At 39.5% G+C, this 25324-nt stretch overlaps 1 protein-coding gene across 13 annotated transcripts in view; it reads right to left on the reverse strand.

Annotated features, from left to right (window-relative positions):
* The window catches only part of AMBRA1 (autophagy and beclin 1 regulator 1), a 167422-nt gene that overhangs the window by 136581 nt on the left and 5517 nt on the right, over positions 1-25324 (reverse strand). For 11 of the 13 annotated variants that reach the window (XM_011227947.3, XM_034644732.1, XM_034644731.1 and 8 more), the window contains exons 2-5: positions 2429-2682; positions 2005-2063; positions 1317-1500; positions 511-683 (exon numbers count right to left, since the gene is read on the reverse strand). In XM_011227947.3, the coding sequence (XP_011226249.2) occupies positions 511-683; positions 1317-1500; positions 2005-2063; positions 2429-2563 (551 nt within the window). In that variant the 5' untranslated portion in view covers positions 2564-2682. Of the gene's footprint in view, positions 1-510; positions 684-1316; positions 1501-2004; positions 2064-2428; positions 2683-24453; positions 24503-25324 lie in introns of all 13 variants that reach the window. The other 2 variants (XM_034644729.1, XM_019802146.2) reach the window with 2 other exon arrangements.

Consider the following 25324-nt stretch of genomic DNA (forward strand, 5'->3'; position numbering starts at 1 on the left):
AAGTGACATGGCTGAGACTAGAAAATTTTCTTATAACCAATTGCAATACCAAGAGGACCAAAGAAAACCAATGCATCAACTTTAATTCAGGCAATGTGTGTTTTGATCTTGAGGGCTAAATATCAATTAGCAGATCTGATATATACTCACATATCTATTTTCCAGTTTGATAAACACAAATAACTGATGTTAGCAACTACCCACCAAGTTAGTCTCCACCTGAACACCTTTCAGGTTTCCCAAAAAAGGGCCCTACCCCAAACCCAGATAGCCTTGAACCTAAAAGACATTCTAAAAACCCTGGTCTACAGAGACCAGAAGATGAGACCAATCAGAAACAGCTAAAATGAACTACTGATTGGCCAGCAGCTTAAAAAGCAGGAGGAGCTGTACAGATAACCACCTGCTCTGGACAGGTATGACAAACTGCTTCCTGATGTGACAGTAAGTGTAAACGTTCTCTGCCATGTTAGTCCTGTGCCAGACATCGCTGGTAGACAGAGCACTCACCGGACCCGTTCCATCTCACTAGCTGTCTTCACCACAGCAAAGGGCTCCCGCCGACTCCAATCCCAGAAGTGGATCTCGTTGGCCGTGGCAATCAACAGGAGCTGAGCCGTAGGGTGGAAAGCCAGAGAAGCAATGGCATTGTTGCTGTCTGTGAACCAGCTTTCACTGCCACCCTATAAATGAACCAATCCCAAATATTCTCAGGTTACAAACTGGCAGCAGACTGGGATGTCAATTTCAAGAAAGGACCATTTAAGGTAAAATGACCACTTATAGGGCCTACTTTAAATATGTCCACTGTAAAATGTAGAAAATCAGTGATCTGGCAACGTCACCAATTTATCAGAAAATTGTTACTGTCAGCTCAGTTCTCCAAGTCATCTATAATCTAAAGCAATGAGCATCCACATAGTTCCTGCTTCTGAAGCCTGTGAAAACGCAAGCTTGGTGCATGACATGGTGCACAACAACAACCCACTAGCAAGTTTTCAGGACAAGAAGCATATTGCTTTGGCAATCATGATCAGAATATAGTACAATCCTTGCTCTAAAAAAAAGGCACCTATCCTGAACATATTTTAGAACCTCCTGTACTATATCACAATGGGCAGATGGAAGAATAGTTAAATAGGGTGTTCATCTTAAAACGGAGGAATATGGACTAGATTTCCCATTATTTAAGCGGGCAATGACTACCACTTAACTCAGATGTAGTCCTAAAAACCTGGCTAGTCTCTCGTTCAGTTAAGAACTCACTGGTAAACAACTCTCTGCACTTAGAATACCAAAGAAATAGAAATACTTACATGCAAATCCCAAATCCTGACCTCCCCATCTAGGCAGCCAGAAGCAATAAGGCCTGAGATGGTGGGATGAAAAGTGACACACCACGGAGTACGGCGGTGTCCAATCAAGGAATGAACACACTTGCCAGTCTTCACCTCCGTAATATAGATATTATGGTTCACGTGGGTGGAGGCCAACAGAGTCCTAGGGAATCAAAGAGTAGGAAATGAATGTGAAGCATGTAGGAGGGTAACAAACTTTATCAGTTCTGGATAATCGTCTTTCAAGTATTCCCCACCCCAGCGTGGAAAAACTAAACCTTAGGCATTACAAACAACAGAAGTATTCTGATCCTTAAAAGCTTTGGCTTCTCCACACTGTCCCCAAACGACACACATCCCCCCTTAGAGACTATTTTTTTCCAGCTGGAAAAATTATCATGCCATCAGTGGCCTATATCACACTGGCAAAGGATTTTAACTGATAAACTTTCCAAATTTCAATGCTCAAGGTCCATTGTTTCCTTTGCTTATTCCCGTTACTTCTATGGTTAGCACTGCTCATCTACTTTCTTTCCCCTTCTGATACACTGGCAAAGCTCTGTCCACACAAAGCTTCAAAGGGCCCTTAGGGATGTTACAGAGCTAGGCCAAATATACAGAAAGCAATGCTGTAGCAAGTCTTAAGTTATAGATAAACACTAGGTACCTGTCTGGGCTGAAGGCCAGTAAGAAGGTAGAGCGTGGACTATCTGGCAGTTCTACTCTCTGAAAAACAAACCAAAAAAAGTTAAAATACATTATTTATAAACTATGGCCCACTCTATCTCAAAAGCACACAAGCCACTGTAGATTAGTATTCAGTATAAGGTGAAAAACTGGAGACAATGATCAAGCCACAAGTTGAAAAAAATCCAAATTACCTTTAAGAAAAATGCCTAGCTCTAAAGGGAAAAGATATTTCTAGCCCATAAATTCTTCCAAATTTATTTTTAAAACTCCATTAAGTTAGATATATCAATTCTCTCATACAAAATAAATTATATCCCAACTATACATAATTAGCCCATTCTAAAACCCCATTCTGCTGTCACCCTTACAAATCCAATGTCAAAAATATCTGTTTTTCCTACCTTGCCCTCCCATTTCATCCACCGAGTTTTATCTTCCACTAGCTCCTGCAGAAGCCGCTGAGCTCCAAAGGCCCGAGTGCCCCGTTCTCGCCCCCAGAGGATGCGGACAGCATTCTTCTCTGGAACAACCTTCATGGCGCTCAGTAGCCACTGTCACACCAGGCACAGGAAGGGAAGGAGCGAGCAAAAGCTCCACAAGCTGAAGCAGCTAAAATGAGGCCATTCAGGTCCTTGTAAGTTGTCTTCATGGAAATCTAAAGGATGGACATTAAAGCCAAAGAACATCTCCTGCAATCAGAGAAGCTTCCCACTGCAAATATGATTCTAGCTCAAAGAGGTAAGTATTTTTTCATATTTAATGACACTCTCTCAGGAGGGACCCTTCTCCCAGAACTTTTCTTCCAAAACTATTTCACCCTTTTTCAAGTTTTTTTTAAATTGTAGTTCGTTAACATATATGGTAACAAAAACATCTCATCCCTAAAAGTAGCTCAGCCTTTTATCTAAAGAATATAACATTCTCTAAAGCAGTTACTCTTATTATTTTATCAGGCAGGAAGAACTTCTGTTACTAATAAAAAGGTCTAAAAACCTGTCAAAAACAAAAGACAACACAGCACCTTCCCTCCCTTCTGCACCACACTGCCTCCCTAGCCACCAGTCCCCTCCTTATCAATTGGGCAGCCTCTAAGCCAAAGAAAAGGTAACCGATTTTAAGAGTCTGTAACTTGAGTTCTAGTTCTTTTTTTTTTTTTTAGGGGTGGTGGGAGAGGGGCAGGGGGAGAGAGAGAATCTTAAGCAGACTCCATGCCTAGCGCGGAGCCCGATGCAGGGCTCTATCTCACAACCCTGATATAATGACCTGCACCGAAACCAAGAGTCAGATGCTTAACCGACTGAGCTGCACCCAGGCGCCCCAAAGTCTGGTTCTTATGCAGTAGCTTCAACTCCATCTCCTACCTAAAAGCAAGTGCATAAGGACTACTTTGGGCTATCTTTCTCACTCTCTCTTTCTCTTCTCCACTAAAGTTCCAGAGTAGCAGAGAGGATGAAAGAGAAGAAAAAGAATTAAGTTCCCTTTTCTCATCCACCACAAGCCATAAGGGCATAGAACTATCACAAGATAAAAATTCAATTAAAATGTCAACTAGCAGCAAAATATACACACATGCAACAATTAAAGAATTGTGGTTCCTCTATACAATGGAATATGCAACCCATAAAACGGCATTTCAGAAAAATACATGTAAAACGTTATTCACTATAGCACTGTTTCTTCAACTGTTATGAAAAATTTCAAATGTGCAGAAAAGTTGAAAAAACAGTACAATAAACATACTATTCACCACTTAGACTCAAGAATTGTTAATATTTTGTCACATTTGCTTTATCTAGCTCTAAGAACATTACATTTGTGTTGTGTTTCATTTTTTTCTGAACATTTCATCAGGCTTCAGGATGCTTTAACCCTATATACCTCACTGTGCATCTGCTAGGAATAAGGACATTTGACTTCATAATCACAATACCAGTCAGTACACTGATTATCATCTAATACTCAGTCTTCATTCAAATGTCCCCAACCGTCTAAAAAATGCCTTTAATAGTTGGCTTAAAAAAAAACCAAACAAACAGAATCCAACCAAAACTCAAGCAATGAATTTGGATGTCAGTCGTGTCTCTTTAGTCTCTTTTACCCTAGAATGGCCTCCAAGTTTTGCTTTGGTTGGTTTTTCCTTTTTTTTTTTTTTTAAGAGGGGGAGTGGCAGGGGGAAGAGAATCTTTTTTTTTTTTTTTAAGATTTTATTTATTTATTTGACAGAGAGAGCACAAGTAGGAGGAGCAGAAGGCAAAGGGAGAAACAGGCTCCCCGCTGAGCAGGGAGCCCAACGTGGGGCTCGACTGCAAGACCGAGATATCATGACCTGACCCCAAGGCAGATGCCCAACGACTAAGCCACCTAGGCACCCCAAGAGAAAGAGAATCTTAAGCAGGCCCACCCTCATCTTAGAGCCCAAGGCGCAAGGCTCGATCTCAGGACCCTAAGATCATGACCTGAGCCGAACTCAAGAGTCACCCAGGAGCCCACAACACAAGCTTTTTTAAAGCCCAGGACAGGTGACTTGAGAATGACTTACATCTTAGTTTTGTCTGTTTGTTTCTTCACAGTGCCATTTAGCTCACCTCTCTATCCCTTACATTTCCTATAAACAGAAGGTTAGGTCTAAAACACTGATTAGATTTAGGTCGAGTGTTTCCAGCAAGAATGCCTCACAATGTAGCACAGCAGGTGGCACGTGTTCTCAGGCTGTCCCACTTAGTGGGACTTGGTAAATTATGTGATCATTTGGCAAAATGTGACTACTTGGTTGAGTTTATAGTTGAAAGAGCTCTCTTTATAAAGGTATAGTCCCCCCTTTACAATTAACAATCTGTGGCTAATATTTGGCATCATGTGAATATCCTGCTTCTTCTCAACTTTTTAATAGTTTAGCAGTCACTGATGAGTCTTTCTTGAATTATTTCATTTAAAAATGAAAAAATGTTGATTTTCCAATGCCATCATTACTTCTACATTTATTAGCTGGCATTCCTTTGGAAAGAATTTTGCCCTACAAACCGAAACAGAGTAAGTGGGTTTTTTCCCCCTTTAATTACTACTTCTGTCTTATTGTTTGTAACAGCAAAAACTGGGGACAACCCAAGTGTCTATGTAAAAGGGGGACTAGATGGGGTGCCTGGGTGGCTCAGTAGTTAAGCGTCTGCCTTCGGCTCAGGGTCTGATCGAGCCTAGCATCGGGCTCCTCCGCTGGGAGCCTGCTTCTTCCTCTCCCACTCCCCCTGCTTGTGTTCCCTCTCTAGCTGGCTGTCTCTTCTCTCTCTGTCAAATAAATAAATAAATAAATCTTTTAAAAAGAGGGGGGGACTAGATGACTAATCTATGGTAAGGAAGATTCTCTGGGTACTGATAACAAGAGATCTCCAAGATAAAATATTATGAAGAGAGGGGAAAAGCAAGGTACAGAACACTATGTATAGTAATGCTACCTTTTGGCTAAGAGAAGAAATTAAAAGGTCACTCATTAGGGACTGAAGGGACAAGATGAATGGAGACAAAGATGGAAGCAAGACAAGATGAATGGAGACAAAGATGGAAGCAAGACTTCTCAATATTTTGAATCATTTTTATTTTTACTTTTGAAATGTATTACCTATTCAAAATTTATTTTAAAAATTTAATGATGTGAAAAAAATACCTGTTAAGTGAAAAAAACAAAATACAAAATTACATATACAGTATGATCCCAATTTTGTAAATATATATATTTACAAAATTGGGATATATATATATATATATATATATATATACAGAGGAAAATAATGATACAAAAGAAATATAAATATTAACCATGGTTGTCTTTAGGTGGTGGGACTATAAGTGATTTAATAATTAGAAAAGGCAGTGTTCTTTTCACTTTTTTAATTTAAAAAGTAATAAATGCTTACTGTAAAAAGTGAAACAATGGGCTCTTTACATTTCACAAATGGCTGCAATCTGAAAAGTACACAACTAGATGTATCCAAATACAGACAGAAGGAAAAATATTTATAGCCTGTGCTGAAAAGAGTTTTCTCCCTGGCATATTAAAATGCAGAAAGTCAGAAAAATTCTACAGAAAGACACAATTCCAAGTTCCTAGACACATACAGCAAAGTTCTCTAAGGAGTAACGAAGGAACAAACTCTGGTCTATATCCTCATGGTACTGCTCTCATCCCTCATTAGTGCACGGAATAAATACGTACACACTGAAAATGTCAACATGCTCTAGGCCTACCTGAAGAAACTAAGGACGAAATAACTAGAAAGAAATAATCTACTTGGTGACCCTGACAATTCATGATTTAGCACCAAAAGTCTGGAAGTGAAACTGCCACACAGCTGAATAATTACTAACCAGGAAGGTGCCAGAAATACAGTTCCCATTAGTTCACTTTAACCCTTTATTGAGTCTTATTTGTTTTTTGAGCCCATAATTATTTTACCTAATACAGAGAAGTTCAGAAGAAATGAGTTTGGAGGGTCGCTTGTCTTAGAGTGTGACGTAAGAGTACTTTCGCAGAAATACATTTAAACCATTTATAATCTTAAAACATACAGTGAAAACAGCAGCAGTACAAACAAAATCTGACCTGACCTAACTCAAGAGGAAGGAAATATTGGTCACAAACATCGTATGATTCAGAAAACTATGACACAACCTAAAGTTCCTAAAGGAATTGGAAGAGGAAAGAGCTGCTCCAAGATTCAGTTATCAAGAAAACTAAAAACCTCAAGTTCAGGCTTACCAAAGAGTCTATCAATTCCCAACGACCTAAACACACTAAAAGTTCAAATGAGAAAACTGGACTGATACCAGGAAGTCAAAGGGGCCTAAAACAATCGCACAGTCTCTCTTTTGTCTGAAGAAAAATATTTGCTCTGTTTCTTTGAAAGGATAAGGGACTTACACTCCTCACAGCTACCTGAGAAGAGATTTTACTTTGTTCTCTATAAGGAACAAAAGGAGCTAAATCAGACTGAAGTCAGACAGGCCCGTTGCTGAGGAGGAAGTGCCAGTCAAGTGTGTTTTTCATTCCTCTTTTTAAAAAAAGGAGGAAGAAACAAGTTTCCCAATCTGTCCCTTAAAGCAGACTGAGACAAAGGGTGCCAAGAATAGTCTTCGTGATGCCATTACACAGTCCCCAGAATCAATTCTCGGTCACCAAAAGCCTTATGCAAGGAGAACCGGAAGGACACAACTGAGATGTGTACATAAAACAAATGCCCCTTTCCACACGTTCCACGCCCCCAACATGACTGATAAAAAGATGGGAAGATAAACCAACTTTAAAGACTTTGTCTCCTTCATTCTAGGGCATAAGTGTATTGAACAGCTACTAATAAAAATCACCTACAGAGTATCCCACAACACAGCAGGAACTAAAAGTTAGATTTACAGCTTCCCCTAGCAATGTGATCCTCTAATGCTAGGACCTTTTTACTCTACCTTCTCCCTGGAGGACTTCAGGCAAGTTACTAACTTCTTTGAGACTTAGTTTTCCTCTTTGTAAAACAGGAACAGCAGTATCTATTTATCAGGTTGCTGTGAAGCTCCAATAGGGAAAGAGTGGTAGAGTGTCAACATCGTTGCTGTTACTGTTGTCATTAGTACTGAATCCTCTTTGGGGTTCACTATGGTCTCCCTCACCAAACAATACAGCCAACTAAAACCCCAGAGGCACAAGATGCTAACAATTCCCAAGAGTAGCAGATTTTTCTAAGAAACATTTCAAAGGCTATTACCGGACAACAAAGTAAAAAGTACTCAGGAAAATAAAGTATATCTCTGTGGCAAAAATAATTAAATGAGGGGCACCTGGGTGGCTCAGTCAGTTAAGCATCCGACTCTTGATTCAGGCTCAGGTCATGATCTCACGGGTTGTGAGATCGAGCCCTGTATTGGGCTCTGCACTGGCTGTGGAGCCTGCTTAAGATTCTCTCTTCCTCTCTCTCTCTCCCCCCTGCCTCTCCCCCCTCTTTCTCCCTCCCTCTCTCTGTTTCTCTCCCCCTCTAAATAATAATAATAATAATAAAATGAGATCTGAACTACCTCTCAAGTAAAGTGAATTAAAAAGCAGAACCAAGAAGGACACCTGGGTGGCTCAGTAGGTTAAAAGTCTGCCTTCAACTCACGTCGTGATCCCAGGGTCCTGGGATCGAGTCCCACATCGGGCTCCTTGCTCAGCGAGGAGCCTACTTCTCCTTCTGCCTGCTGCTCTCCTGCTTGTTTTCTCTCTCTCTCTGACAAATAAATTTAAAAAATATTTTTTAAAAAAATACAAAACAGAACCAACAACTCAGAACTGTATCTGCAACCTGGCTAATAATTCAGATCCCAAATCTTCCCTTCCAGTAGCATTCCAGGGGTGTGACTCAGAAAACAATTAGATCTGGAAGGGACTGTTAAAACGGAGTACAATCACCTCATTTCTTTGAGTAACTGGATCTCTCTCCACTGCATTAACCATGCAGGAAGTCTAAGAGTCAGATCAATTATGTAATACTAACATATATTCCATAACATAGAGGATTCATACCAAGGTTAACTCTTTAAAAGAAAAAATTAGTTCTTTAAATACTAAATCTAGGATTACTTGCATAAGTAAAGCTCTCTCAACAACTGGAAAATTAGTGACAGAATGTCAAGCCTTTAATTAGAGGCCTAAAAGTAGCCCAGTACTCTTTAGAAACTCCATGTGGGTGGAAATACACACAGTTTTCTACAACTGGCAGCTCTGTTTTCATTAATAGGACTTTTTACAAAACATTTTAGGACACTTCAAATAACACTATATAAGAGCTAAGTCCAAAATGTGAGCACCACAGTGAGTGACCAGACCTGCCTCCATGTAGCTCTTGCCTGACTCCTAGACGAGACTGAGATTAGAGGTGGGCAAAGAATTTGGGGCAAAGCAACACAAATCTAGAACAGGTAGACACAGGGAACACATTCTGAAGGCAAACACACCTGGAAGCAGGAAAATATCAACTATTACCTGAATTGTGTATGTGCTGTGTATGGACTTCTAAAAGATATCCCAGAATATGCCAAAGTGATAACTGTGGTTAAATCTAGGTAGAGAGGGGCGCCTGGGTGGCGCAGGCGTTAAGCATCTGCCTTCGGCTCAGGGCGTGATCCTGGTGCTCTGGGATCGAGCCCCACATCAGGCTCCTCCGCTAGGAGCCTGCTTCTTCCTCTCCCACTCCCCCTGCTTGTGTTCCCTCTCTCGCTGGCTGTCTCTCTCTGTCAAATAAATAAATAAAATCTTTAAAAAAAAATCTAGGTAGAGAAATATTTTTCTATCCATTAATTTCTAGGTAAGAGATAACATAGTATAGTGGTATATGGGCCCTGAAATCAGACTGGCCGAATGAATCCCAGCTCTGTCATTTGCTTGGTAAAAGAAGGTTTCTTGGTTTCTTGGAAGAGTTACCTAACCTCCCTACATTTCAGTTTCCTCATCTATAAAATGTGACCACTGATGGTATATATATATTAGCGTTGCCGTGAGGATTAAAAGATTGACCAAATGAAAAGTACTCCCTATTCTAGAATTCAAATGCTTGTACTAGAATAATTTCATTCTGTAATGAAGGATTAAAATTAAAGTAACAGTAAGAAAAATAAAAAATTTTAGGCCGTGAAGTCCTGTAAACCATCAGATAAATTAAATTTAATACAAATTCTTCTAGGCAAAATGGAACTATCCACTGCAGCAGTCTCCAAACTATTTCACATAAAAGATCTGAGTATTGACATCTTTAAAAAAATTTTTTTAAAGCCACAAGGTAATGTTTAAAATAATAATATCTAACACTTTCATAATGCTTTTCACGTCCCAGGCACTGTTCATAGCACTTTAAATTAAGTAACTAATTTATAATCCTCACAGCCCCTCCAACAGGGTTCATGAGGTCCCCAGGGAACAAGTCACACAATCAGTAGCGCATTCAGGATTCAAACCCAGGCAGTTTGGCTCCAGAATCTGGATACTTAATTACTACAGAAAACTCCATAGTGCCTGAGATACAACCTCCTATTCAGTTTCTCTTCTGTGTCATCTACTAGCCTCACATGTATTAGGCCCTCAATAAATGTTTCACTGTCTTACAATATCAACTGGAAATCCACTTGCTTTATATTTGTAATGTTCATTTCCTCAAAGGAGAAGAAATGAAAGAATGACAGTTAGGAAAAATGAAAAAATTCTCGAACTCCTTCCTTTACAGCAATGCATAGTTTTTGAGAGAAAAAAGGACTATAAACCCTTTGACCAAAAATAATTGAATTTGATAAAGTACCATATGAGAGTATATCACAAAATTCAGCTACTATGTATTTACCCTACAAAACTACCAACTCCACTGAAGTAAGAAAAATTACTTCTCAATAAGAAATAGAGATAAGATGCCACAGTACATTGACTTCTGTCTGGCTGCTAGGAGAGAACACAGATCTTGAAAAATTTAATCAGCAGAAGATGTGATCCTGCATACTGTCAAACCCGTACATACTCTTTTGTCAAACATGGACTACAACATAAATACATCTCAGAAAAGAAGGGGACTATTACACGTATAGTCTCATGTCAACCCTTTCTCATCCATGTGGCAGGCACCAGTGCTAGTGACCTCCCTACACTGCCAGAGTTAGTTCCAAGTTAGTTTACCATCCTGTGCTAGATTCTCTCCGGAGACAATTGCCATCAATTCCTTCCTACCTTCCTCCCATACGGCCCCACCCACTAAGAGATAATATATTTCTCACCCTATGAATACGGGCTGACCTGGTGACTTATTTTGACCACAGAATGGGGCTGAAGGGATGATGTGTCAGTTCCAGGCCTGGCAGCTTCATATTTGAAAGACAGCATATTTAGAAAAAAGTACAGAAGCAATGGATATTCTGAGAGCAGGGATGGGAGTATGAGATACAATATCTTTCAGGTTTCAAAGTGCCAGATATAAAAACGATATGATTTAATGGGTAAAGATAACATGAAGAGGTTAAGAAGTTTCAATGACTGATTTTTACCACTGAGTTGTTACATAATCTTTTACAAATCACACTGGTGCTGAATTTCATTTTTCTCCATGTACAAACTGAAAGTAATAGCACCCTTTTTGTACCTTAAAGGAATCATGTCCTTGGAATATATTAGAAGAAATGGTTACAAAAAAATTCAAGGCAGACTTACTACTTTTGGAAGTAAAAGCCAAGTTAAGAACCAACAATAAGGGCAGTACACAAAAAATGGGAGTTTGCACAAAGAAGTCTGGCACCCACAGCTCTGAGACAGTGCAAAGGAAATCACAGGAGCCACGAAGCAGAATCAGAGAGTGCTTCTAATTAATCACCTCACAAACTGGAAGCAAATAACTTGAGAGAATCAAAACCAATACAATCAAAATTATACACAGACCCTTTATAAAAAGCCAAAAGCCCAGAAATAAAATGCTAATAATTAGAATCTGCATTCCTACTGCAGATATGCACAACATTTATGTTCAGAATTACAAATACTCCAAAATACAATTGTCTCCATCTAGAAAGTCAGGCTAAGAGATAATAATGAAGCGAGTACCTGGTACAAAGGTGGTCAGCCCAAGTTTATCAAGAGATAAGCAAGCAGTATGACCTCTTTTTTGTTCTCATATCCACCAGCACCTCCAATGTTTTTCATATAACTCAGAAAAGGACATACCTCTACAGGGTTTTTCACAAATAGGCTAACAAGCTTTATAAAATGCTTTGAAGACACAAAACTAAATTCTAATCACCGTTATTACAATAAAGAGGAGGAAAAAACACTAGATTTTCCGCCACAGAGTTTGTTTACTAGGGCTTCCTCGAGTAACTCACAACAATGTAACCTAATGTCTGAACACAGCAGTTTGTACTCGAACACAAAGTGTGATCAACCCTGGAAACAGAAAGCCGTAAGTCCCAAATTTGAGACTGACAATCTTTCTTATTGCCACTTACCTCAGAAAGATAATGAAAAACGAAATGAAGTTTTATTTGCAAACTATTCCGGGGAAGATGTGTACTGAGAACACGAGAACCCCTGGAAACACAAGGAAGAGCAAGGAAGAAACCACAGAACCAAGAAGAAACTGAAGCTCAATTTTTGAGTCCCAAGCTATCAAGAGAATCAAGAAGCCAAGGCGGCTACCCTTAAACGCACAAAAATGGCAAGAGATCTTCCATTAGTAAGCAAAGAAAAAAAAGCAGCTTTTGATGGAAGAAATTTCACAGAGGCAAAAACACCTTAACCCCAGAACTGGGAACTGACCCCAGCTGCCCCAGGCAAACAGGCCTAATGACTTTGGAAAAACATACCTTTCATCCACCAACACTAGGAGGCTGAAGTAGAGCCGATTTCAAATCACGAAGGATGGCATCTTTCTGTTTTCTGCACAGTCTTTGGGAAAAAGAACACTGTAACTCTCCTCCCAGGAGTAACACACTGCTCCCAGTATTCCTGGAAACCCCTGGAGCCACAGCAACAGTACTGTAAAATGCTGTGAGAACATTAACCCAAGAATCCTCACAAGCCCCAAAACAGATGAGATTACTGAGATTATTGAGATGAGATTATTTAAGAAAAACAAAACCTGGAAGAGGTTAAGAAATGCATCTAGGTTTGCAAAATGAGTCGGTAGCCAAAGCAGGATTTGAATTCAGGCTTTCCTTCAGATAGTATCAGAACAGAGCTTGACTCCCAGTCCCTGGCTCAGCAGATACTGTGTTCAGTGTTCTCCAATGTTAGAGTCAGCCCAGGTCAGGTTCTTGGCTGACTAGAATAGGGAAAGAAAAAATTTCCCTCAAGGCTTCAGGAAAAGAAGAAGTCAAATTATTAAATGCAGAGCTCTTATGCTAAAAGGTCCGGCTGCTCGTCCATCTTGCCAATCACATTTCTCAGCCAATCAAAATAAGTCACTGGATTTAAGAACCTAGCCATTTTAAGCTTTGAGTAGAACCTGGATTCCATTTTCCCAACTTTCTGAATAAAAAACACTTAAGGGGAGGAGAAGGACAGAAAAGTAATGACAGCCAAGAAACATTTATTGAACATCTACTATATACTCAGCACTATTCTAGGCACTGAGGATGCTATACTGAACAAGAACATTCCTGCCCTCAAGAAGCTTATGTGATTATGTAATTAAAAATTGAAGATACTTTCAGGGTACCTGGGTGGCTCAGTCGGTTGGGTGGTTGGGCAGCTGGCTCCTGATTTCAGCTCAGGTCATGATCTCAGGGTCCCAGGATCAAGCCCCACCCTCAGTGAGGAGACTGCTTGAGGATTCTCTCTCCCTTTCCCTTTGTCCCTCCCCACCCACCCTGAACTCCTTCTCTCTCTCTCTCTCTCAAATAAATTGATAAATCTTAAAAAAAAAAAATTGAGGATACTTTCAAGTACTCATATGCTAGGAGGAAAATATGGAAAGTAATGTTTTTTGGGGGGCAGATTTAAGGGAGGAAATCAATAGCTGAGAATCACTTTCCATTTTTCTATGAATGAATCTGAGAAAATATAAATAAGTCAGGAAAAATTTTCAAATACTTTCATATAAATTAATACTGTAATAAATATAATCCAACATTACTTTCTATTTTTAAGTAATTATATACAACTAAATTTGAAAGTATCCTTACCCCAAAAGTAAACAGTGGTCTTTAAAAAAAAAAAGATTTTATTTATTTATTTGAGAGCGAGAATGAGCGCACAGTCAGGGGAAAGGACAGAGAGAGGGGGCAGACAACCCGCTAAGCAGGGAGCCCAACACTGGGCTTGATCCCAGGATCCTGGGATTACGACCTGAGCGGAAGGCAGACATCCCAAAAGTAAACAGTGATCTTAAAGCCTTTTAAGTATGTGGCAGAAAAATCCCGATATTTATTGAATTATTGCCAGCTGATAAACACAAGTGGCAGAATATAACATATATTTAAAGCAATACTTTTATGTAACATTCATTGAACATTTGCTACACACCTGGCAGTGCTACCCACTTTTCCATACATTATCTCATTTATTTCTCACAATGACACTATGAAGATAAGTGCTATCATTATCCCCATTCACAAATCACAAAACTGAGGCTTAGAGAGGTTAAATGACTTGCCCACATGGAGGAAAGATTCAAAATCAGATCAGATGCCAAAGTCCATGCTCTAGCCACAATACACACTGCTTCTAGAGAACAGGCATTAAAACCTCAGATACAGAAAAAATTCCTTTTCGTGTCCTCACATCTAGAAGATCATAATTATAAACAGTTGATTCAGAAGAGAGAGAAAATGAATAAATTCAAGTGAATCTGAGTCAGAGCACAGTGACTCATGCTATACCCTTAGGCAAATTCCAGGACATCCATGCCTCAACCTACCTATCCATAAAAGGAGCTAATTTCACCAGATCTAACCATTACTTGCCTCCAAGAGTGTTGTGTTAATTAATATTTATAATTTTAAATTAAACTTTTTATTTTGAAAAAACTGGAGATCTACATGCAGTTGTAAGAAATAATAGCGAGAGAAGATCATTAGATAAAAGACACAAGGAAAACTACAGTGTTATTGTTATTGCTTTGATTCTAGAGCAAAGTACCAGAAATCAAGGTAAATGAGTTAAGTGTATCACATGTGGTCTGGGGGGTGGACATGGCTATAAAAGGGCATCAGGTGAGATCCTTGTAGTGATGGACATGTTCAGTATCTTGACTATATCAATGGCAATATGCCGGTTGTGACAGTGTATTATGGTTTTGTAAGATGTTACCATTGGGGGAAGCTGGGTAAAGGGTACACATGATGCTCTTTCTCTCTTTCTCTCTCTCTCACTCACTATTATTTCTTATAACTGCCTGTATATCTACAATTATGTCAAATTAAAAAGTTTAGGGGCGCCTGGGTGGCACAGCGGTTAAGTGTCTGCCTTCAGCTCAGGGTGTGATCCCGGAGTTATGGGATCGAGCCCCACATCAGGCTCCTCCGCTAGGAGCCTGCTTCTTCCTCTCCCACTCCCCCTGCTTGTTGTTCCCTCTCTCACTGGCTATCTCTATCTCTGTCAAATAAATAAATAAAATCTTAAAAAAAAAAAAGTTTAAAAGGGGGGGCTCAGTCAGTTAAGCATCTGCCTTCAGCTCAGGTCATGATCCCAGGGTCCTGGGATGGAGTCCCAAATAGGACTTCCCACTCAGCAGAGAGTCTGCTTCTCCCTCTTCCTCTGCCCCTCCCCCCTGCTCATGCTCTCCCACGCAATGGCTCTCTCTGTCAAATAAATAATAAATAAAATCTAAAAATAAATAAGTTGGGGCGCCTGAGTGGCACAGCAGTTAAGCGTCTGCCTTCGGCTCAGGGCGTGATCCCGGCGATCTGGGATCGAGCCCCACATCAGGCTCCTCCGCTATGAGCCCTTCTTCCTCTCCCACTCTCCCTGCTTGTACTCCCTCTCTCTCTCGCTGGCTGTCTCTGTCTCTTTCAAATAAATAAATAAAATCTTTTAAAAAATAAATAAATAAATAAATAAATAAGTTAATTAATTAAAAAATTAAAAAGGTAACATCCTACTTTTAACAGGTAAAATGATAGTCTGGTCATAATCTCCCTCCCGATCCCGCCCATCCCCATCCTCCTGAGATTAACTATGCAAACTCACTGTTTATATAAACATATAGGCATCTGGCAGGGTTTTTTTTTCTGTATCAAAATGGGATTATGGGGGCGCCTGGGTGGCACAGTCATTAAGCGTCTGCCTTCAGCTCAGGGCATGTTCCCGGTGTTCTGGGATCGAGCCCCGCATTGGGCTTCTCCGCTGGGAGCCTGCATCTTCCTCTCCCACTCCCCCTGCTTGTGTTCCCTCTCTTGCTGGCTATCTCTCTCTGTCAAATAAATAAACAAAATCTTTTAAAAAAAATGGGATTATGTATACTACATATTACCCTGCAACCTACCTACTGCCCCTATTATCACTGTATCAGAGAGAGCTTAAAAAAAATCTCTAAGCACCAAGCAGAATGGCAGATATGGAATATTTTCTGACTGGGACAAATCTGACAAATGTTTACCATGCTACTGTACAGTAGCTGAGTCAGCCACATTTAGTGAGAGTGAACAAGAGAGCACAATATAGAAGTAGCATTCTAAAGAGACTGCACAAATTCAAGGTCTTCAGCAGCTATTCCAGGATCCCAACCCCCTCTATGCCTCCTCCATGGAAGATCCCGTAGGCCCAGAGAGGAAGAAATGCTAAAAGATTTCTTTTCAGCAGAAAATTGCTAGAGGGGATAATTCTCCCACATACTCAAGACACAGCAAACAAACTTCCTGAAAACATATTCCTCCTTCAAGGAGAAATGCAAAATGTATTGTTGATAATTTTTTAAGACATCCATTTTTGTAATAACTACTACCACTATTACTGAATGCTAATGTTTTATATAATCCATCAGTAAAGCCCCCTTCTATCCCTCTCCCATTTTACAGACAAAAACCTGGCTCAACGTGAAACTGCTTGCCCATGATCAAACAGTGAGTACATGATAAAACTGGTGTTCAAAAGCTATGAAACTACTGCTTTTCCCACTTTATCAGGTTCTTCTACATTATCACACGCCAACAGAAGCGAGTCAATAAATTCACGTGTATTTAGGCAGATGCAATTTTAATTTTCCACATATGTCTGCTGACTCTGAGCCAACTTTTTTTTTCCATTTAGCATATTTTGGGGAAACTATACAATATGCCTAGTCCTATTATAGGTGACAGGGACAGAGAGGTTAAATAAAACAAAACAAAAACCAGAATAGGTCTCCAACCTCGAAGAGCTTTCAGTCTAGTGAGGAGTCTACAACCACAGTATCTGTAACTATACAGCCTCCGTACTGAAAATGTGGCAGGAACTACCCACACGGAAGTACAAAATGCTATGGGTTTGAAGAATCCAGCTATTCATCCAAAAGCAAATGATAATCTCTCACATTAGCTTCCTTGCATGTTATTTCTGATCCTTAGAACCACTCTTGAAAGACAGGTGTTATCACCCCACTGTATACTTGTGCACACCAGGTTTATAGAAGCATCCCGAACCCCACAGCTACCCCAGGGGCTGAGCCAGAATTCCAACTCTAGAGTGCACACTCTTTTCCCCACTATCCCACACTCCCCAAGGACAGAATAACTGCACTGCACATGCGGCAGGGACATCAAGTCACTTCAAATTTTGACATAATTTCCTAACTGGCAGCTATGTAATTTAGTCATCTTTTCAATCTTCAGGCTATTTTCACTAATTTTCTTCCACGATTCCTCAGTGGTCTTCCAGGTTTTCTTTCTTTTCTTTAAGAAGCACATACCCGTTTTCCAAATGCAATCTTACGTGAAAACACTAAAATTTAAGAGATCAAAGTTAAGCTACTCTGGTTTAAACACAGTGGGAGAACCAAAGCTCTTCCTGACTCTTACAGGCACCCCTTAGGCACCTCCAAAGAACACAGTTTGAAAAACACAACCTTGGGGCACCTGGTGACTCAGTCGATAGAACATGCGACTCTTGGTCTCAGGGTCGTGAGTTCAAGTTCCACGTTGGGCAAGGAGCCTACTTTTATTTTTTTTTAATTAAAGATTTATTTATGGGGTGGGCAGGTGTGCATGAGCAAGCAGGGGGAGGGGCAGAAGGAGAGAATCTTCAAGCAGACTCCCGTCTGAGCATGGAGCCAGATCATGACTGGTAGATCATGACCTGAGCCAAAACCAAGAGTCAGACGCTCAACTGACAGAGCCATCAGGCACCCCAAGCCTACTTTAAAAAAAATTAATTAAATTTTAAAAAGCAGTGATAGTATAAAAAAAGAAAAACACTAATTTAAAACAGAAGACTCTAACTCTCCATCTCCACTTTGCCATTCACCATGTGTATAACCTTTGGCAAGAAAAAGTTTCACTTTTTCCTGTCCTTTACAATAGAGATATCACCACCCACTTTATAGGTTTGTTATGAATATTACAAGGAGGAACAAATACAAAATTCCCAGTACATGGTAAGTATTCAAAAGTTGACTCCCCTCTTTTATCCTGCAGAGGTAATAGTTGTTGCCAATTCAAGAAAGCTCAATAAATATATCTAATGCTATTTTTGGTAGCAGAGAGGTGAACAAGTAAATGCTCTTATAGCTCAAATAAAATGAAAATAATAAATCCATTAAACCTACCTACCAAGGTAATACCCTGTCCCAGGTTAGCTTCCCAGTCAGTCAATGACCCATGGACCTCAAAACATGATTTTGATAATAGACAAGAGATCCCTTGTGAGGTACTCTAACGTAAACTCTGAGTGTCAGGCGAATATATTAATGTTCTCAGTACCTTAACTTTGGCACTTCCTGAGCTAAGCATTTATTTGTTTTTCTTAATTTTATTTTTTTATTTGAGAGAGAGCACAAGAGGGGCAGGCAGGGGCAGAGGGAGAGGGAGAAGCAGGCTCCCCACTGAGCAGGGAGCCCGATATGGGGCTCGATCCCAGGACCCCGGGATCATAACCCGACCTGAAGGCAGATGCCCAACTGACTGAGCCACCCAAGGACCCCTGAGCTGAGCATTTAAACTGGCAACTTAATGCTGCATTGAGTAAGTATTTTTATGTTTATGTTCTACAACAGAATCTAATGTTCATTTGCCCATCTTCTGAGCTGCTTCTTCTCCAAGCACTACAAAACAAAAATACACGTAAGTGATATGCACCTTCACCTAAGCAATTTTAACCCAGCCCTTCCTAAATAGTTATTAAGAATCTATTGCCTTAGTCTGTTATTGATAATGTGTTCCCATCTCTACATGTACAACAGAAGACCAAACCAATTTTTACAGGAAAAGATTCTCAGTCCTAATCTAAACCCAGCCAACAACTCTCAGATCACACACTCTATGGAAGCTGCAGATGTTGGCTTTGATCCCTATGGTTTAGGAAGAATCACAATAATACATCACACAGCCATGAAAAGACTCATTTACGATAAAGAACACATCCCTGAGCATTCAACCCAGGAGCCGAGAAGATTCAGAATGCTAATCTTCCATTTTATCAGGAGACCTTGAGCAATTTACCTACTCTCTATTGATTATTTCTTCATAAAGAAAATGAAAATATACTCATTACAATGCCAAAGATACTGTTTTGATTAACCATCAACTATGTCCTGGGGTTACCAGGAACCTCAGCAAGTCATCTTTCTCATCTCCCTCATTCCTTAGTAACCCCACACCTAAATCATCCTAGAAAGATAGTACTAAGTCTTTGAAGAAGATATTTCACAACCTTCCTTGGTAATATTCCAGTATCTTGTTGTCAGGAAGTTCTTTCTAATTTGTAATCTATATCCCTTCTGCTGCAATTAAAACATATTCCCTCTTGTCTTCTATGGAAAAAGAACATCTGCTAAATACCACCTGAACAATATCCCTTCAAGAGATTATAAAATATAGGAAGCCCATTTTAAAAAGCTTCATGTAAATGCAACATGGCTTTAAATGGGTCATGTTAGACAAAGAACATGATTAAGAGTCTTAAATTCCCAGCTCCATCACCGACTTGCTCTGAAGATAGGAAGTTAAAACCATGCAGATGCTGTACCTCAATTACCCCATCAGTAAAATGCAAATAATAAAACCAGTACGTTAGGAGAATTCAGTTGCTCAAAAAGTTAAACATGAAGAGATTCTCAATCCTAATCTAAGCCCAGCCAACAACTCTCAAATCACACACTCTGTGGAAGCTGCAGATGTTGGCTTGATCCTATAGTCTTGGAAGAATGACAACAATAATACATTACCAGATAGCCCTGCAATTGCACTCCTATGCAGATACCCAAAACAACCAAAAACAAGTACTCATACATGTTTACAGTAGCTCTATTCAAGATATCCAAAAGGTGGAAAGAGTCCAAATGTTCATCAATGGATAAATGACAGATTATTGGTATATACATACACAAAAGGTTACGTACTGTTATGATTCCATTTTTTTAAAGAGTTTATTTATTTGACAGAGAGAGAGCACAGCAGGGGGAGCAGCAGGCAGAGGGAGAGGGAGAAGCAGGCTTGCAAAGCAGGGAGCCCGATGCGGGACTTGATCCCAGGACCCTGGGATCATGACCTGAGCCGAAGACTGATGCTTAACCACTGAGCCACCCAGGCACCCCTACGATTACATTTATATGATAGCCAGAATAGATCAATCCATAGATAAAGAATGCAGATTGCTAGTTTCCAGGGCTGGTGGAAGGAGGGAAATGAAAAAAAAAGTGCATAAACTGGGCAGAGGTTTTACTTTGGAATAATCAAAATGTTTTGTAATTAGATAGAGATGGTGGTTTCACAACACTGTGAATGTACTAAACATCACTGAATTGTTCGCTTTAAAATGGTTAATTTTGATGGGGCGCCTGGGTGGCTTAGTCAGTGAGTGTGCTCTCTCTAAAATAAATAAATAAAACCTTTCAAAAATAATAAAAATAAATTTAAAAAATAACACGGTTAATTTTGTGTTATGTGAATTTTACCTCAATAGATTAAAAAAAAAAAAAGAATGCTAGAAGAACTAATGGGGACAATACCCACAAAATGCTTAGCCCTTCCCAGCAAAGTCATTGTATAAAATTCCAGGTAGACTGGCAGCAAAAATGTTTAATATTATCTCAGTATAGCCTATTAGGCTCTAAGCAAAGAATATGTAAGTGAAAAACAAAATAGAAATCAAAATAAAGTCTAGAGTCACAGTTATACAGTACTCTATACGGCAGTAAGAGCCAATAAACAAGTGAATGAATACAGAGATAAATACCAAGCACATCAGCTAATTAACTATAGCAACAATGGCCACAGGAAAGCAACAAGAAAAAAATAAAGGTAAGGAATGAAATTTAAAAGCCAGTAATACCAAAATACAAAGACGCATTAGGTAGGGAGGTGAAAACAGAGAAGCTAATGATAGCAAAGTTAAAAAGGATGTACACCCTTAAATTCCAAGGCCACATATAAAGACCATCTGTAAAGAATCTCTACTCTTGCCATTTTGCAGTTATCCTCATTCCTTAACCTCTTTCTCCTTTAATCCAACCTCCTGGCAAGATACCAAGGCTAGGCTGCCAACAAGAAAATAAAAAGGTATTGTTCCTATTGTCATATTACTTCTTAAAGTATTACTTCTTATGGGGAGACAGACATGCTAATTACCAAAATATAGAGACCATCTCTATCTACTTCCTCCCTTCCCACTTTTTTTTTTTTAAGATTTTATTTATTTATTTGACAGAGAGAGAGACAGCCAGCAAGAGAGGGAACATAAGCAGGGGGAGTGGGAGAGGAAGAAGCAGGCTCCCAGCGCAGCAGGGAGCCCGATGCAGGGCTTGATCCCAGGACCCTGGGATCACGCCCTGAGCCGAAGGCAGACGCTTAAAGACTGAGCCACCCAGGTGCCCCACCACCCCGTTCCCATTTTTTAAATTCACTTTAGTGTGGCTTCTGGCCCTACATTCCTCCAACACTGTTCTTGTTATGATCATCAATGATCTTTGTGTTGCTAAATCGAAAAAATACAGGCAATCACTTTCTTCTTGAAACACGTTCCTCTCTCACTTTCTAAGATTTCCTATCAAATTCCTTGGAGCTTGGTCGGGAACACTCTCCTCCTGCTAGTCTATACATACATTCCCTCTAGGTAATCTTGGCTATTTTCCTTGACTGTAAATACCACCTATCTACCAAGAGCATCCAGATTTACTGCCAGTGCCTCTTCCAGCAGCGCACAAAGGCTCCTTGCTTGATGTCTCCACTTGGATGTTTTCAACAGACAGCTCACATTCAGCATGACTAAAGTTGAGGTCTTCATTCTACTTCCCAACTCTAGACAAAATCTGCTCCTTCTCAAATGTTTCCATCTCAAAAATGACAACTTCATCTACCCAGAGGCTCATGCCAGAAATTTGGTAATCATACTAGACTCTTCCTTCCTCCCACATATCCAATCCATCATTAAGTTTGCCTGTCCTAATTCTAAATTATCTATTGGATCTTAAAAATAATAATAATAATAATGTCTATTTACTCTACTTCCTTCCATCTCCACTGCCTAGAGCCTAATCCAAGCCACGATCATCTTTCGCCTGGACCACAATAAAACATCGTAACTATCATACTTCACCTACTTCTCTTCCAAATTTTCCACAATTTCCAAAATTTTTTCCACAACTTTCTAATATTTTCCATAATGTTGCCAGAGCAATTTTTAAAAATCATATAGTAGGTCACAACACCCATACTTAAAATCTTCCAAGGCTTCCAGTTACACTTGGGAAGAAAATCCAAAATCCTTAACACAGTCCTGCCCATGTCTCTATCCTCACCCTATGCCCCTCTCCTCCCCCACCACTGCTCACTGTATTCCAGCCACACCAATTATTCAGTTTCTCAAATGTGCCGCATTCCTTCCCACCTTAAGGCTTTCATACATGCTATTCCCTCTGCCTTCCCCCTTTCATCCTTCTAGTCTCTGCTTAAATATCACTCCTTCAGAGAAACCCTCCCCAAAGCTCCAACACAATTCAGGCTCCCCTACTATAATCTCTTTTTTACTTTTCCATCATAGGGCTTGATACACTTCGCAATTATACACTTATTGGTGTATTTTTTGTTTATGGTTTCTCTCCCCTTTGGACTACAATCTCTATAAAGGCATGGACAGTGTCTATTTTTATCACTCTAGTCTTAGTATAGTGGTAGTAGTTTAGAGAGTTTAGAATTGTTTAAAGTAGTTTAGAATCAATATAATTTAGGGATTAAGAGCAAGAGACTATGGAACCAGACTGCTTGGATTCCAATCCTGGTGCTGCCACTAACTAGCTCAAAGACCTTGGGCAAACTGCTTAACCTCTCTGTGCCACAACCTCCATGTCTATGAAATGGGGACAATAAAAGTACCTACGCCATAAAACTGTTTTAAGAATAAAAAGAATCAATGACACAAAGCATTTGGTACAGTACCTGGCACAAAGCACTTCAATAAGCACCAGTTCTGATCAGCTCTTACTATGGCATCTACACCACTTACCACAGTGGTGGACATTCAATAAACATTTACTGAATGGATGAATGAAAAAAACAAGACTCCACTATAATCATTAAATAGTTTCTTTTCCTAAAGATTTTATTTATTTATTTATTTGACAGAGAGAGAGACAGCCAGCGAGAGAGGCAACACAGGCAGGGGGAGTGGGAGAGGAAGAAGCAGGCTCCCAGCGGAGGAGCCTGATGTGGGGCTCGATCCCAGGACCCCGGGATCACGACCTGAGCTGAAGGCAGATGCTTAACGAATGAGCCACCCAGGAGCCCCTAAATAGGTTTTTAAAATGACAGAGCAGGAATATTACAGAGACTTCAGAGAGGAAAACAAAAACAGTTAAGGCAAAGACTGAAGCCACTCACAATTTATAATGGCATATAGGGACAAGAGCAATAAAAAAGCTAACTTTACGGGATTCCCAGTTTTCACCACTATATATAAAATATGTTCACTCTTCCAGAAGTTTACCTAAGGTGATGTGGTAGCTTTGACTTTTCCCTAAATATCATTCTTTTCCGTGCCTTAAGTCAACTTCTTCCAAATACTTCAGGCACCAATCACAGTTCAAATAGATGGTAAAATTCAGATGCTAAAATTTTTCTACCTGTTTTGCAAAGAAATGTTCCTCTGTTCCTAAAATAGCTCTGGCCTGTTTTACCACACATATTACAGAATCCTCAAAATTTTGCCATTTCTCTTCTATTTGGAATTCTTTCAGACACTGTTGCTTTCTAGGTTTCTGTTTCCCAGGAAAGATGCATCCTCTAATTTGAAGCACATTGAGAGAAAGGAGGGACAATATGCTGCTTTAAATTCTTATTCCCTATTCAAGTTTTCTCAAAAGACACTAAACTTCAATTTAAGCATCACTATTATTTGTTCTTGTTTTGGGGAACATATAATCTTTATTGTGCTACAATAATAATATTGAAAATGATAACAGCTGTCATATATAGCACTATCTGCTGTTCTAAATGTTTTACGTATATTAACTCATTCAATTCTCACATCTGTATGGTATTCTACACATGAGGAAAGGCACAGAGAGGTTAAGCAACTTGCCCAAGTTGCAGAGCTAGTAAATAGTGGCCCTGGGATTTGGACTCAGACTGCCTGACTCCAAGTATAAGTGCCACTAGGCTGTTATTCAAAAGTCTGGGAAGACATGTTTTTCTACCCTGTTTTCACGGGTCAGCTAGACTGAATACCTCCAATTCTCTCCCCAAATCAAGCAGGCATATTAATCCTGTGCAACTCAGCAAAATTTCAAATGTTTCAATATATCATAAACATACGCACCTAAAACAAAGTAATTCTGGTTCACAGAAGAATGAATATATATTCTATCCTGGGAAGCAAAAATAAACAATTGATGAAATCATGAAATGGTAAATTTGCCTCACTTAATTCTATGAATAGAAATACAATTCCAATAGTAAAAAAAAAAAAAAAAAACAACCTACAAAATACTTGTAATATCTTGGAAAAAAGGTACCAAACAAGATTGTATTATTGTATTGTATATATTATATTGTACATTCTATTATTGTTTGCACATACTCAGCAGTAGCCTACATATTCCCTCTCTCAATTTCAGGACATTCCTTCTAAGCCTTTCCCCTCATATAAGGCTAAGAACTTCAGCTCACTCCCTGCTACAAATAAACCTGAAGGCATGTATCCAATGTTCAAATTCATTGAACTCAATTTTCAAAGAACATTTATTTTGGAAAAAATTAATAAATGAGAACCAATTAAACTCAGGTCACATTAGAAGTAAAAATTTAAACTCATTAGGCAAGCATGCTGCACATTTCTAAGTCACAGTCATCCTTTATTATGCCAAACCCAGTGTCACCATACAAGAAGTAACAAATATTACATGTAGCAATCTTAAATGAAGACTTCCATCGTGATGGCAGCAAGAAAACCTTAACCTACTGAATCATGATATGTTGTGATTGCAACTTTTTAAGGGGAATAAGGATGCCATAACTGAAGACTCGAATCCCCGTCAACACCCAGTGCCCTCCTCACTCCATCTCTCTGTCAGCCCCTATTTGTTTCTTTCAGAACACAGACTAAGTTTCAATATTTATCAGGTACCTTGTCAACTCTGCTCCCCCCTGGAATAAACTTGGTAAGAGCAAGAACACTCATGTCTACCTTT

The sequence above is a fragment of the Ailuropoda melanoleuca genome, chromosome 16 (assembly GCF_002007445.2).
Source record: "Ailuropoda melanoleuca isolate Jingjing chromosome 16, ASM200744v2, whole genome shotgun sequence".
Classification (NCBI taxonomy): Eukaryota; Metazoa; Chordata; class Mammalia; order Carnivora; family Ursidae; genus Ailuropoda; species Ailuropoda melanoleuca.